The following is a 15,174-nucleotide window of genomic DNA, read 5'->3' on the forward strand; positions in this document are numbered from 1 at the left end:
TTGTGAAATAAAAGAGCACATATTCAAAAGGCCTGTACATGGTGCAGTTACTCTGCTTCGTAAACCTGATTTATGTTTTTGGGTCCTTTTCTGCCCAATTGTGCGTAAGAGTAATTTAAGCTACGTGGTACCTCTCCTGTTTTAAGTAGTTAATGTCCTCTCATGCTGCTCTGTAGATGCATAGCTCCACATTTAGTGCATGTGAGGATGGATAGAATGAGTGATTTGTGTGTGCAACACATCATTGGAAGTGCCAAAACTAAGTTAATTTGATTTTATTTAGGGCTTTTTGTTTGTTTATTTGTTTTTGTGGAAGACATCAGACAAATATTGAAGGTTGTAATACAGTAAGAGAAAAATTTTAAGGAGAAAAGAGAGGGTTGAAACCATTTGTCTTTTTCCTAGAATGTGAACCCACAGGCATGCTCAGCCTTGTTTGCTTAGAGGGAAAATTCAAACTGTGTTAGTTTTTCTTTGACATCATTTCTGAATGTGGCTATAGGGATACACAGCTCAATCATGTTAAAACAAATATATGTTGTTGTTGGGGTTACTGCTGTCAGAACTGAGAGTGAAATGTAAGAGATGGTTTTGTGGTTCTTTGCTGGCAAAATGGATGGATGCCTGTGGGCTCTCCCCATTTTCCCATGGGCTGTAATGAGTCGAAGGGCTGGTTTGGGTCAGCTTCAACCGAGTCACTGCTGCATCACAGCAATGGTGCTGCGTATGGAGGGAAAGGGATGAAGCAGAGCTGGAGAACCTGGGAGGACAGGCCAGGAGGCCAGACCAGCCCTCTCACCAGGACTGGGATGGGACCTGCTGTTGGGGTCCACAGCCAGACCAAGAAGAATGGTTTGTGCTTTGTCTTACACTTTTTTTCCTTACACATTGACTTTAATGGTTATTGTTGTGCTGTGCGTGCCTTAGGTTACAGCTTTCTAAATCAGTCTGAAAACACCTTTGAAGTTACAGGGAGAAAAAGGAGGGAAATGAAAATGTACCAATGGGAGTATAGCCACATGGAGGGGAGATGAGGGCAGGGTTTCCTAGTGCTGATACATAGCAAAGTACTCTGGTAATCAGACAGGTTTTTTGACGTAAGCTAACTTTGATCCTTGCTTTGTTTGGGGAAAAGCTTCAGCTTATTTGCAGGACTGCCTCATAACCCCTTTTTATAGCTGCTTGTGTCAGCACTTTCCACAGCAAACCCTGCATTAGAGTTCTTATAACTCAGCTGTATAAATTTGATCTGGACTTTAAAACTGGCATGTATATTCTTGATTTGGAAGTGGGTATCAAGCCTGGCTGGCTAATCTGTTGGCTATGCGAATAATATTGCTGTAGTAAAGGCTGTGAGGAACACGATACAGCTCTCAAGTTTCCATTGAGTGCAGAGGAAGCTTATTTGCCACAAAGAGCAGGTGCTCTCGTGCTTTTTTTTTCTCTCATGCTGAAGTGATAAGCTGGACCTCAAGTGTCCCAAACCTGTCAGGAGTCTGGAGTGTAAGTTTTTGCTTCCCTCCCATCAGGGAAGCAGGTGAGGAAGGGTTTTGGTGAGCCATCCCATTAGGTATCTCATGCTGGAGCACAGTGTTACCTTATTTGTGATTGTGGTGGTCAGTGTTGGCCCTGAGCGTTCCATGCTGCTGCCTCTGTGGGTTGTGAGGTCCTGGGGGAGCAGGAGTCAGGTTAGATGTGCAATTTGTGTGATGGAGCTGATCCTGCCACAGAGCTTAAGTGTGTCCCCTTGTATTTTGGGATGAGCTTCTGTTCTTCTCTTTCATTAATCCACCAAAGGGGTGCTTTTTAGCTTACTTTGAGCTCTCCCTATGTTTGTGAGGTTGCTGTTAAAATACTGATTATCAGTGTGAGGTGATAATTCCGTCAGGTGAAACGAGGCTAGGGATAAACAAAGTAGTAACAGGTAATGAGTGTAAATATTAGCATAAAGTGTATTGTAGCAAGGAGATAAAGCCCTGTGGTTTGAAAAGGTAGAATGTTATTTGATAAAAGAGTTTGCCCCTTTGCTTATTTTGTGATTCTGCAGTTATTTTGTAATGTTCTTTCTCTAAATAAGTATGTTGTGTTTTGGTTTTTACTTTTTAAAAATAGTTCATTATAGGGAAGAATGTAGACTGAAAGAGTAGCAGGAGTAGTAGTGACACAAAGATCATTGTCTGGTTGTCTTCTGCTTTGATTATTCATGACTTTAAACTGAATTGCTACAGCCAACTGTGGATCAAATGCTCAAGGGGTAAAAATCAGGCTGGAGGGATATCAGCTAGCCCAGGGAGTTTTAAATCAGGATCAATGAGGTACGTCCTCAGAGAATGTTGCAGATGACATTGAAGGATATTTGTGCAATGGGGGAACATTATTTACTGTCAGACTACAAAACAGTTTATTTGGGAAAGTCGTTGTGATGTACCATCACACAAGCTGATTGCAGCAAGGATTGATTCAAGGCAAACAGTTTGGAAAACATAAAAGGCAAATCTCTAGTCAAATAGACCTTTGTCCTATGAGTAACTGCAATTTAAGTAATTCATTTATTACTGCATAAAAGCAAAATAATGACAGCTTAAGGAAGAGTTGCTTTTCAAGTTTTCTTCTTAGTCATGTGAGGGAAAAATAGGTGGTTATATGTTAAATAGAAATCAATTAGGCTGCAAACTACATTGATTCAGAGATAGATGCACATGTGTGTGCACATACTCAATTTTCCTGGAAGGACACTTTCAAAATATCTAATTAAAGCTTAAGAATAGAAGTAAAAAAAGCTGTTAGTTATTGCAAAACAAAATAGCGTGCTGGCTAAAAATTAGCTCAATAAAACAGTTGTATTCCAGGGTATTTTGGGCCATTTGCAATTTGAAACCTGAGTTGTAGAACTACACTGAGATGACTTTTTATACCTTGCTTTTGAAGTTCATCTTGGATCAAGAACTGCTTTACTTTTGTTCTGTCTCCATTTGGAATGTGTTTTTGGACAATATTTGTGGTTTTGGAATTCTGATGTTGAAAACCACAAGAAAAACAAAATTTAAAAAAATTTTTACAGCATTTTTTGCCAAACAAAGCTGAAAACTAGTATTAGATGGGTGATTTCAGTTCTGTTTGTTAGAAAGTGTCCCAAGCATCTCTGGATGGTGCAGGCTGGTTTTATGCTTTTAGCTGTGTAGCTGATTCCTGTGGAGGGGCAGAGGTTTCCTGCCGGGGGCTGTGGGAGTGAGAGGCCTCAGCAGGTGTCTGGTCATGAAATGTCTCTTCTGCTTGCCTCCCCTTCAGTCTCCAAATGAGCTTTCCAGAGTACGGAGAAGTGGAATTAAGTAGGAGGAAACATTTCTGGTTTGGCAATTTTGTAGCTTTCAAGTCTGTGGTGCAACATCAGGGAAAAAAGTGATTTTTTTTTTTTTTTGTAGCTCTAATTCATGATTGATTTAAAAAAACTGCCTCATACTATAAATACAGAATTAAAACAGATCCATCAAGGATTTGAAAAATATTTGTGGTGCTTAGAGGTTAGTTGGATTATTAGGTAGCCAGTTGTATAATTTTAACACTATACTCTTCTCCACATACATCCTGTTGCGTTGATTCCATATGGTGACACAGGCACATTTAATAAAGATATGTTCTAAGGATAACCTTTTTTCCAGGTAATTCTGTACTTTATGGGTGACTGATGCAGGATAATGTCACTAAGATAAGGTTAAATTTGTACTGTAAGAAGAAAATCACTGGTACAGAACAAAAAAAAGTGGTACAAAAGTAGTAATGAGATAATTATGTAGGTGATAATATATAAGCTTCAAATGGTAGTTATATGTCTTCTATATATATTGATTTTGTTTTTAATCTAGGTGAAAAAAATTAAATAAATGGAGCTTGTTTCCCTTGTGACAAGAAACATGGGCCACCTTTCTCTTGGTTTTGTTTTGAATATCTACGCAGTTTTAGTTCAAATATGTACACAGTTTGGCATATGTAATCTCCAGCACATACACAAATTTATTGTTTGTAATGGTAGTGCACAGTTCAGCATCTAAGAAGTGTCAAAACTGAGGCTCCCAGGGTCTGCAGTCTGAAAAGGATCGTTAATTATTTCAAATGTTCTAATTCTTCCTGCTGTGTTCAGTGTAGATGTTTGTTTATTTTTATATACTTATGATAATATTCTTCTTGCACCTGTGGTAAAACTGCCCTTGTAGCTTCAGTCCCACTTCAACACAGGTGCTTCACAAGCCAAGGTTGCTGTCCACTACTTTCAGGGAATACCCACGCTTTGGCTGAGATTTCCTAGAAGTATCAACCTCCGCTCTCTTGCTTAGTCATATCTCTTATTCACAATCAGTAGGTGTTACTTATAAGTCTTGTCCACTGTGTCTAGATAAGAAGATGACTGCTCTGGCATCCCTTTGCATGTGCAGTTCTTCACACTCTTGTCCAGTAATTTGCTGGGATAGGTCTCTGACAGCCTCACCTATAAGGCATATTCAATTCCCTGTCTACACAACAGGACCAGTGGACATAGCCAGGGACTCATCACACTTCTCAGGACCTATTTGCTCTGTTCCTCATCTCCAAGGTGCAATTTCCAGCCATATTTTTAAGGAATTTTCATCCTGGGGTTTTGCTGAAATGAAGTTACAGCTGTCTCCCATGTGGGCTTGCAAAGAGTTTCATCCCTGGTAGGCAACAGTTTTAAGAATGCCCTCTTGAAAGTCAGGTGGTTGGTTGTGGGTTGTTGGGTGTTGGCCGCTAGAATCAAACAAAAATGTTTGACTTTTTTAATTAATAAATTTGTTTTCATTTACACTTCTGTGGATGGTAAGGCCTCCCATCCCTCCATGAAAATAATTACCCTGAAGTCTGCTTTTGAAGTCTTAGTCCTGAATTGTGTGTAGGTTGTTTTTTTTCTTTTTTCGTCACAAATTACAACATGTCAGCATCATGTGTGTTTGCATGCATTCTGAGAAAGCTAAATTTTATTCACTTGGGGACTCCAATCACAAAGCACAGTGATCCATTTGACCTTTAGTTTTTAGCACCCTTACGTTCCTTTCCCTTTTCCAGACCTTGCTGGCAAATGTCAGCGTGCTATAACATACCAGTTTAGGGATCTGTTTATGGCAGGTTCCACCCCTCACCCAAAGGTTTGAGGAGCTTTCCTATAAATAGCTATGTTGGTCATAGCTTTCTATATGCTTGTGGGCTTCCCTGATTGGTGTTTTATAGTAATCAGGTCTCTTAGCTCACAATTTGGGTATGAATGTCCAATTTTGGCTTTTTTGTTGAAGGCTTTTGTAAAAGGGTCCACTATACAACTCGCAGTTCTTATGACTTTAGCAAGTCAAATAGTTTTTCTGAAATCAGGGTGTCTCCTTTTTCCTTTGCCTCTTACTTTACTTCCTCACATGGGACTTGCTCTGCTAACTCTTCCTTGTTTCAACTCTGGATAAAATAGCTATGTTGACTCGTAGTGCAGAGGGACTGGCTGCTATTTTGAATCTGAAGAGATGACAAGTCTTCCTTCGTCTCAGACCTCTTCTTTCACCAGGTTAACACCAAATTGAAGGATTTTTCTGATTTTGTTGAAAATTTTATAGAAAATTTCGTCTGTTTTTTAGCTGCTAAAGATTGCTGCTGCAATCAGCAAGTATGGAATTGATGTTGAAAAATGCCAGCAGTGATGCACTGAACGTGAAATTTCTTGGGTTTAGTCTGTATGTTGTCAAATGATAACATTTTTGGAGTTTTGCATTTACATATGTCTTTCAACATTACACAATAGTTTTTCTTAGTTAAATATTTGTCTTCAAATGCCATCCAATACATGTCACAGCTGTCATGTATTATAGTCTCTTGGATTTTAGGAAAGCCTTAACCATATCTGGTAGGCTGATGGGACCCTTTGCCAGGTTTACCCTACACAACTGCAAAACTGGGCCCCTGACATTTCATGCATTATTACCTCTTTACCCATAGACAGTTTTCAAGACCTAACCTCGTTTCTCCTTTTGAAGTGAACAATGTGGAGAGTGGTGACTGTACTTCTTGGTCCCTACTGCATGAACTAAAACAGGGGCAGTTAAAAAACAACAGAGATGAAAACCTTCCTTTGACCTACCTTTGAGAAGTCATAGAATCATACAAGGTTGGAAAGGAGCTCTAAGGGTCATCAAGTCCAGATGTCAAGGTGGCACCACCACTGTGTTCACCACTAAACCATGTCCTCAGGTGCCTTATTCACACATATTTTGAACATTTCTAGGGATGGTGATTCCACCATTTCCCTGGGAAAGCCTATTCCAGTGCTTGACAATGCTTTCCATTAAGAATTTTCTCCTAGTATCCAAACTAAACCTCCTCTAGTACAACTTGAGAGTGTTTGCTCTCATCCCGCCACTTGTTAGCTGGGAGAAGAGACTGACCCCTACCTCACTGCACCAGCCTCTTTTCAGGCAATTGTAGAGAGGGATGAGGTCTCCCTTGAGCCTCCTTTTCTCCAGGCTGAACAGTTCCAGTTCTTGAGTCATGTGCTGTAGCACCACTGTGGCTCAGGGTGAATTCCTCTTCTGGAAATGAAGATAAAGTAATTCTGCTGTTTGCAGTACTTACCTAAAAACAGTGATTTCTTCAAGAAACATACTTGTGCTTGCAGGCAGAGGACAGAGTTGTGAGGCTTTGCACGCACAACACCAGCAGCTACAACATCTCTGCTGTAAGATAGGAAATACTTCTGGAAACAAAAAGGGAATTTTTATCACCGAGGACCTTTTTTTCAGCCAGCTATAAAATGATTAGCAGATTGAGGACCAGGGGTATAAATCAGTGTATAGATCTTACCATATGTTGCTTTAATTTCTGTTTCTGTTCTTGGGAATCAAGGTAGTTGAAATTCAGTGACAAAAGATGAAAAAGTTAATTTATTGTTCAGTTGGGGCCAATAATGTGAACTTTACAGAGGTTTCTGTTGCAAGACGGTTTCATTCAAGTGGACCAAAGGCGGTTGATCTGAACTTGGGCAGTGACCTTGATCAAAGAGTCAGACTGCTCAAGAGGCTTTTCTTATTCTGATTTGAATATACTGCAGGTCATTGGGGCCTGTAAACCTACTGAGAGAAAGGCAAAACAATGTCCTGCAACTGGCCTGTCTGTGATGTTGAACTTTTGACTTTCTAGTAGTTGCGGCTTGGGAAAAGTCAGCTTCACTATTAACAGCATCTTCCCTGCACATGACCAGTCATTGACAAATATATGAACTTTGAAGAGATCTTCAAGTGGAAAATTTAGAATGGAAAAAGCTGGTTTACAGCCTTTCTCTCTCCTCTTGTGAGAAAAATTTCATGTATGAAGAGAAAGGTGGCTGGAACTTGGAATGCAGGAAACTGAGTGCCTGTCCCTGCTTGTGTCTCTCTGTGAATGTCCATAGCTTCCAGCCAGTAAAGTAGAAGTGGAGTTTGATTTTGAAAAACAGGCTATACTATGCGATACTTTCCTGTCATTGAAGTGAAATAAGGATGAATAGGTATTGCAGCAATTTTCACAGGACTCACAAAGGAGAAAAGATATCTTTTTTTTTTTCTTTCTATGAAACAGCACTGTGAATAAGATATTATGACTTGTGTTCAATATAAACATAAACCATCCATGTTTCTCATTTACCATTCTTGTGCTGTTTCAGCTTAATGACGGTGGCAAGGCAGCCCAAGCACATGTGGGGATTGGTGATGTGGTTCTCACCATTGATGGGATAAGCACGGATGGGATGACTCATCTAGAAGCACAAAACAAGATCAAGGCATGTACAGGCAATTTGAACATGACTCTGCAAAGGTAAGATAGCTTTTTCTTTATTTAAAGAGAGTTGATCATCATCCTAACAGTTGTTTGGAGGATAAAAACATCTAAGTGGTTTGGCAAAGTTCATGGAGTTAAATGGCAGTGATTGAAAGATATGCTGCCATAGCCTGCAATCTGTCTTGATTTATAGCATTTTAGAAAACTTACTAGATATTAATTATGTGACTTGACAAAGACTTTTTCCAGCCTTATGTCACCTATTCTATTTCCTCTTCCTTTTGAGCTTCAGTGTTGCTTAATTAATTTGTTTAAAAACAGGTCTTATTCATGCTTTTTTTCTCTCCCCGGGTGACTAGAAATTTTTTTGGCGGGTTAAGTCCTACAGCACCCTTTTTGTTGGCTAACAGAGTGATGGATTTAAGTAGTTAACCGTTGAGTTAAATGGATGAAAATACTTCGGCTCAGAGTCTGGGAGATGTTTCTCAAAGTGATACCACCATGTCACAAAGTAGCAGCCTCCCGTTGCTAATTGAAGATCTGCTGTAGAGGTTACAGCTTGGTCCAGTCTCATTACTGAAACATACAATTTATTGAATCCCAGCATATCTCTGGTATAGCCTGGGGCTGTGCTGTGGGAATTGTTGCAGGAAGGGAGCCGGATGCTCATATATGGGTTATTGAACCTGAAGCAGAATGAGCAGCAGCATGAGCAATAAATTCCTTCAAGTTCTCAAAAGCCTCCCAGGGCTAAATACTGGTTTTTGCTAGAAGACTGCTTTTTTGATTAAATGATGTGAGTGAACATATTGGAGGATTGGCCTCTGAATCCTTCTCATAGGGAGAAACATCTTTTCTTGTTTTCAAAGAAAACAGCAGCAGTTGTACACCATGATTGCTGTTCGTGCCTGCCTTCAGCAGTGCAGAGTTCCTTGATGAGCGTTGGTTGAGGTCCATAACATATCTCTTCACCAGTTACTGACTAGTTTTTGTGGCAAATTATCCTTCCCTTAATGAAAGGACTATGTCTTTCTGAGAGTTCATCAGTATTAGAATAAAGGAGATGACGTGGCTGCAGATCTGACAAACGTGCATCTCCAGAGTGGTGGTGCTTGTTCCCAGCCCTAAGTGATGTGTATTTGAATGGTTGTGTGAGTGCTTCCTTCTGTAAGAGGCTGCAGTTCAGCCCTGCTTGTTGTTTCTTGTTTTTCCCGTTGTCCTGTGCTTCGGTCCTTAGCTACCCTGACTAAGGGATTCCCTTTGCTCAATCTGAGGAAAGGAGTATCTTGTGGTGTGGCTCATGCCTCGGGCATCTCCCTGAGTGAAACTTGTAAAGGTGGCATTAAAAGTTTCTTGATGACAGACAGGCATTATACCAGCTCATTAGAAGAACTACGTGTTGTATCTAGTGTGTCATTTGCTTTTCTGACTCCCAAGGAGACCGGCAGGTCGCTTAGAAATGCACTTTCCAGGACCCACTGAGTCACTGCAGCAGGCAATGGGTTGGCCCACTTTCTCCTGTCACCATAGTTGAACGGGCAGGGTTAATATCAGATATAGGAAAGTAATGGCAGGTGTGTCCCAGTCAGGTAATAACTTGTCTGAGGCTGCTTGTGGTTGGGTACAGGGATGAGTTTTTAAAAATCAAATTAATCATGAGTTAGCCTGATCCCCTCCTGTTCTCACCCTTCCTACCTGGTGTAGCATCTGACTCACTACTATTGGCTACCTGACAGCTGAAGACTAAGTCAGGATCAGACTAACAGAGATCAAAAGAACAGCCTTGGTCCTGGCATCTGGGGGTGCGACAGATGGCCTGTCTTGTGGCTCTGCTGCTTTGCAGTCTCATGGTCTCAGCTGTATTGAATTCTGCCTGGATCCCAAGAAACCAAAGGTGTAGACAGTGTTCTCCTGACTCCTCTGCCTATGAGAACTTCCTTGCTCTGCTGTTAAACAGATCTGCTTTGGTTGTTTATTTGTTCTTTACAGCCTGGAAGAAGATGCTTTGGAGTCAGACTGACTCATGCTAGCTGGACATGCTGGCTGCCCATGGGGAGGGAGCTTGAGAGTATAAACAGGGGGCAAGATAATCCATTTTAATATCGAGCGTTCTCCATAGCCGTATTCTTCTGTTCTTGTCCCTTCTCCCAAAATGAAACAGAAATAAATAAAATATTTTAAGCTGTTACTGTTCACATGCAAGATTAAGGAGATACTGTCAACGTGAAGCAAAGCTGGCCTTCAAAATATGGGTTGGTGCCATAGAATAGGAAAACCTAAGACACATTTTCTTTTGCTGTTACTGCTTTTTATTTATCTTTAGTTTTTACACTTCTGAGATTTTATCTACTTTCACACAATCTGCTGACAGTTTGAACTACAATGCAAGGATGTTGAGGTTAGTTTTGAAAGAGTACATCAGTTCTTAGATACTGCCCTAGTTTGCTGCTGCTTTAAAGGAACACAATGGTTAGATTGTTAGTGGTGTCATTTTGAGGATGTACTCTGGCAACCCACTTTGCACAGTGGCCAGGGCATGGCAACACCCCAGTTTTTAAAAGCTGCAATGGAAACTTCTTGAGTCTACATGGCAAAGGCAAGAGAGGAAATTCTTTATTATCAGATTCCTTATTATAAATATTTTAACTTGATTGTTACCCTATTTAGGTTTTCACTTGGCTTCCTCTCTTCTTCATGTGCAAAGTAGAAAAAATAAAATTAAAGAGAAACTAAACAAAGGGCAAGAAGTAGCTTGTCTGTGAGGTTGGAAGGGGTATTTAAAGTACTGCCTTCAAAACTTTTATTTACAGGTTTAAAGCAGTATATTTATGTAGGCAGATATGCATATACCCCTTGTGGAAAACCAATTTAGATGTTTTGTAACTTGTAATTGAATATTGGCAAAATATTTGAAGGGCAAATAAAAACTTCTCTTTGTTCTGTGTAAGGCAATATCTCAGCTTGGTTTTTTAGACATGGAATTGTTGTGTGCCCTCAAAAGGAACTGGAGGTGCAGCTGACACAATTGCAAGTCCACTTTGCTTAGAGGTTGCTCAAATACAGACAAAATTGTGCTTGCCAGCCCTGTGTGCAGTAGTGGGTTCTTAACATTTGCAAGTGTTGGCAAGTATTTTCAGGTGTATGCGTTTAAAATCAATAAGTTCTGTAAACAAATCTCATTGTTTAGTATGAAAGTTATATATATTTTTTCAATTCTGAAATGAAATTTGAATGTAGGCATGTTATTTGCTCATTTTTCATATTATATGACTTAAATATGGAGTGTGGGTTTTTTCCCTGTTCTTTTTATTTTATAACTTGCGATTTTAGCTTCTTGATAGATCTCATTCCCCCTCCAGTTTTTGTTTCTATTCATCCCTCCCTTTCTGAAATCTTGCTCTTTTGCACCCCAATATTTTATTTTCATCTAAAGCAATTCCAGTTTCCCATGAGGACAGATGGAAACCAGATGGTTACTTTTTGGACATATTTTCAAGTTCAGTAACTTAGCATGGACTTTTATAAATAAATCTCTAAGTTGCTGAACAGCTAAAAGCCACCACCTATTTTTAAAATATTATTTTTGGGGACTGTTTCTCCAGACATTTGCCTTCATGATTCTTTGGGTGTCAGAAAGATAATAAAGAATTGTGGATTTCTGCAGATGAATGAGATCATGATACCTGTGAAAATTCTGGGAAAAATGTCAGCAATACGGGGATAAAAGTAAAACAGAAAAGATGGAAAGTTTTGGGCTTCGTTTTTCTTACAATGATAGAGAATGTATTTACCCCTCTATTTAGTAAAACAGATCTGCACAGGTATAGTATGATTTATAAAGGAATTTCCTTCACTCTGTGACAAAAGGCATTGAGATTTCTTGGCTTGGGAAGCAAAAGGAGGATTCTCCAGGTTGTTTACTCCTCTATTGCTATATTGCAGTGCTTTGGGGTGGAAAAAAGTCTTTCTGGGTGCAGTAAGCTTGGCAGTGAGCAGTTACTGCGGCTCTGATTCCAGCTCTTCAGTGGAGGAACATGGCTGTTACAAAGCAATAGATGAATTTCTGTGCTGGCCATGGGTTTGAGTAGGTTTGTTGGGTTTTTTTTCCTAAACCTTTTTAAAGCATGAGGTGGCCCAAGTGTCATAGGTGGGGCTAGGGCCTCTTGGTTACAGGACTCAGAGACAAGATTTAGATGAGCCATAAGGCTGAGTTCTGCAGTTGGTAAACTCAAAAGCCATGACATTTGTTTTAGCTGCCTGTCTGAGTGTGAATCTTTATCATACTGTCTTCCCTTATCCCTTTTCTGTCAGGAAGCATGAAGTCTAGGCTTTTAGTTGAAGTACAGCTGAAATTCTCATGATTTGAGATGGGGTAACAAGAAAAAAATGTTATGGATCATTTGAATTCTATTTTCCTAAGATAGTTTTTCAAGTTAACCAATTTGGAAAGGGTTTTCGGCAGTAAGACTAATTTAGTACGCTTTTTTTCCTGCTATTTTTTTGTTTAATTTACAAGCTTCACTTTAGATGATGGTTAAAACTCATGTTTGAATTCTATGAGTCATGGGTTCCTGGGGTGGATATTTTGTTTCCCTAAACCATATATGGATGAGCTTTAAGAAAACTATGATAAGAATGCATGCTGAAGTCTTATTTTTCTCCCTACTTTAGTTATCGTCATTTCCCTTACATAGGTATTTTGACTTTAGTTTGGTTCTTCAGTGATTTGCTTTTTTTAGCAAAATAGAAGCTTGATTACCCTATGCCAGCTTAACAGGGACGATAATTGGTTGAAAGACACCACAGCTTCCAAGTAATTTTTTCAAAATCTGAAAACTTTTTTGGGCTTTTTTTTGTTTTGACAAAAAAATGAAATTCTTTTTGTAGTACTATTTCTTACATAACTTGTTTCAGGGATGTCAAAACTAAGTGCTGGATGATTAAGGAAATAATTTCTTTTTAACTGAGAGAGTTGAGACACAGAAAATTTGCAGAACTCAGTCGAGGTTGTATGGCTAGGAATATATAAACAAACTGTATATTGGCAGTTCAAATGCTGTTCAAATCCCTTGGCAACTTATTCTCCAATGCTAGTTTGTTACTTTCAATCATTAATACTAATTTTCGGTAATTATGCCTGAAAATAAACTAGGTGAAAACCAGTACCTCCTAAACAGACCTTCCCTTCTCTTGTTTAGCCATGGCACTAAGCTTTGAGGTGGCAGCTGTTCCACGTGGCTCACTCAGCGGAGCCCCACATAGCCCGGTGAGACTTTACACCATCCTGGAGAACTTTCTGTTATTGACCATGGCCTTTTTGTGCTGTGCATTGCAGTGCAGTCAACTGAGTCATCTTAAGTCCTCCTGTTTTATCTCACCCTGAAATTAACTGGTATTGGGTTAAAACATTGTCCAAAGAATTCAAAGCTAATGAATGATGCTGTTGTTTGGTTTTTTTCATACAAAAGTTGTTGTATAAATCTATGTCCTTATTGGAAGCAAGGTAGGAACCTTTTGCTCCTAATTTAGGAGCTGAACAGGTTTAGCTAGCTAAGCCATGCCTTTGGAAAGCCTGCCCACACACTAAATAAATGGAAGAGTACAGCTCTTGCTTCCAGCTGAAACTCAGAGTCTCGTTGCACGTAGCACTTTGCTGCTCGTCAGGTAGCAATTAGATGAACCACAAAACATGCTACAGCCAAGTGAATCCAGCAGACTGAAGGCTTGCCTAGAAGTTCAAAGCAGAGCTGCTAGGATGAAAATGGAAGGTTGCAGGCTATAAAACAGCGTTCAGTGACTTGTACAGGATGATACCTATCCATCTGCCAGGAAAATGGGTGGGGCTGAGGGCAAGTTAAGCAATAGCAATAGCAGCCTTTCTCACACTGCGTACCTTAGAGTTTTGCTGGGAATCTTTAGAGCTGCAAATGATTTGTAAAGTCTGTGCAGTTTCTTGAGGTTGCTGCAGTAGGTAGCATAGGAACATAAATACAGTAGTAAATATACACTGTGGACAATGGCAAGTGGCAGAGGCAGATTATTATTTACTGAGCATCAAAATATTTCCTTCAACTTTAAGTTAGAGATACTTTTTCACTTTTAACTTCAGGTACATTCCCCTCTGGCCCCCATATAGTTAATAGCACCTCAGGAAGTTGAAAATCAAGCAAAGGGAGGTTGAAGAAGAAACATGTAATGTGTTGGGGGTTTTTGGGTTTCTTTTATTTTATTTTTAGTTATTTTGCATTTCCCTGGTGGCAGTCGATCACCTCTGAGTTGCAGCAATTGCAGCCATTTTACCATTATGGTTTTGAGGTTTTGTCTATGTGCTATATCATGGTGGGTTAAACCAAGTCAGATTAGGGGGATATTTAAAAACATCACCTTCTTATGTATGAAAACGAGGAGGCCATCATCAAGTAATTGTCTCTCACAAGTTGGGAGCCTATAAATTCAATTTGGGATAAATTTTCAAATTCCTACCCTCATAGTCCCAGTCCTTGATGGAATAAGGGTTGGTCAGGTTGCTTGGGAGAGTAGCTCAGATGTTATAACCAGCAGAACCTGATAAAGAGCTGGGGAGGAGATAAACTGGGGCATCACTATTTAAAGGGTAGTGAGTGCTTGTGGTGGAGGATTGCACTTGAGAATCCCTCATGAAAATGGAGGGAGGAAGCTTGGATCCTTGAAGTTCCCTTCTGTTTGCAATGGATCAAGTGGTAACTAAAGTGCCTTAACTGGTCATCTTGCTTTTTTGCCTTAACAGGTGAGACACATCTGTGCTATTGTTTTATACAAATTGTTGCATAGCGCAGGCATCTGACAATTACAGCAAAGAAAAAGTAATTCTGAATTTGACTCTTAGTTTGTTTCCTAAAAATATTGCTTGTTTTCAGACAGGGAAGTGAAGTTGGGTAGGTTTTTTTGTTGGTGGTTTGGTGGTTTTTTTGGTGTTTTTTTTTTGTTTGGTTGTTGTTGTTGGTTTTTTTGTTGGTTTGTTTGGGGTTTTTTTGTGAGGTTTTTTTTGAATAATTTTGCTGACCCTATAGATGTTTGTTGTAAAGCCTGAAACTATGCATATCTTTCAGATGTGTTTGGATTAGCCAAAAAATGTTTATCACACGTTGTTATTATATGGACTGCATTCTTTAATTCCTGTATTTAAGATCAGTATGAAAATCCTTGCCTTCCATTATAGTTCTGCTATAGGGATTAAACCCCTCTGATGTATAATGATGCTTTTAGAAAACAAAGATTAAATTGTTAAAGCAAAAAACATGAGTTTTACAAGTGTCTTTACAGAAGCAGATCATTAGAAAGGTAATAGCTTTGGCTTGATGTTTAGGTGTACAGTAGTTCAGAAGTCTATTT

General features: G+C 39.5%; 1 protein-coding gene across 11 annotated transcripts in view; it reads left to right on the forward strand.

The window, feature by feature from the left end:
• Nucleotides 1-15,174, forward strand: part of PDLIM5 (PDZ and LIM domain 5) — a 125,493-nt gene that overhangs the window by 33,887 nt on the left and 76,432 nt on the right. For all 11 annotated transcript variants that reach the window (XM_039550476.1, XM_039550480.1, XM_039550481.1 and 8 more), the window contains exon 3: nucleotides 7,688-7,839. In XM_039550476.1, coding sequence (XP_039406410.1) covers nucleotides 7,688-7,839 — 152 coding nt within the window. The remainder of the gene's footprint in view (nucleotides 1-7,687; nucleotides 7,840-15,174) is intronic.

The sequence above is a fragment of the Corvus cornix genome, chromosome 4, assembly GCF_000738735.6.
Source record: "Corvus cornix cornix isolate S_Up_H32 chromosome 4, ASM73873v5, whole genome shotgun sequence".
NCBI lineage: Eukaryota > Metazoa > Chordata > Aves > Passeriformes > Corvidae > Corvus > Corvus cornix.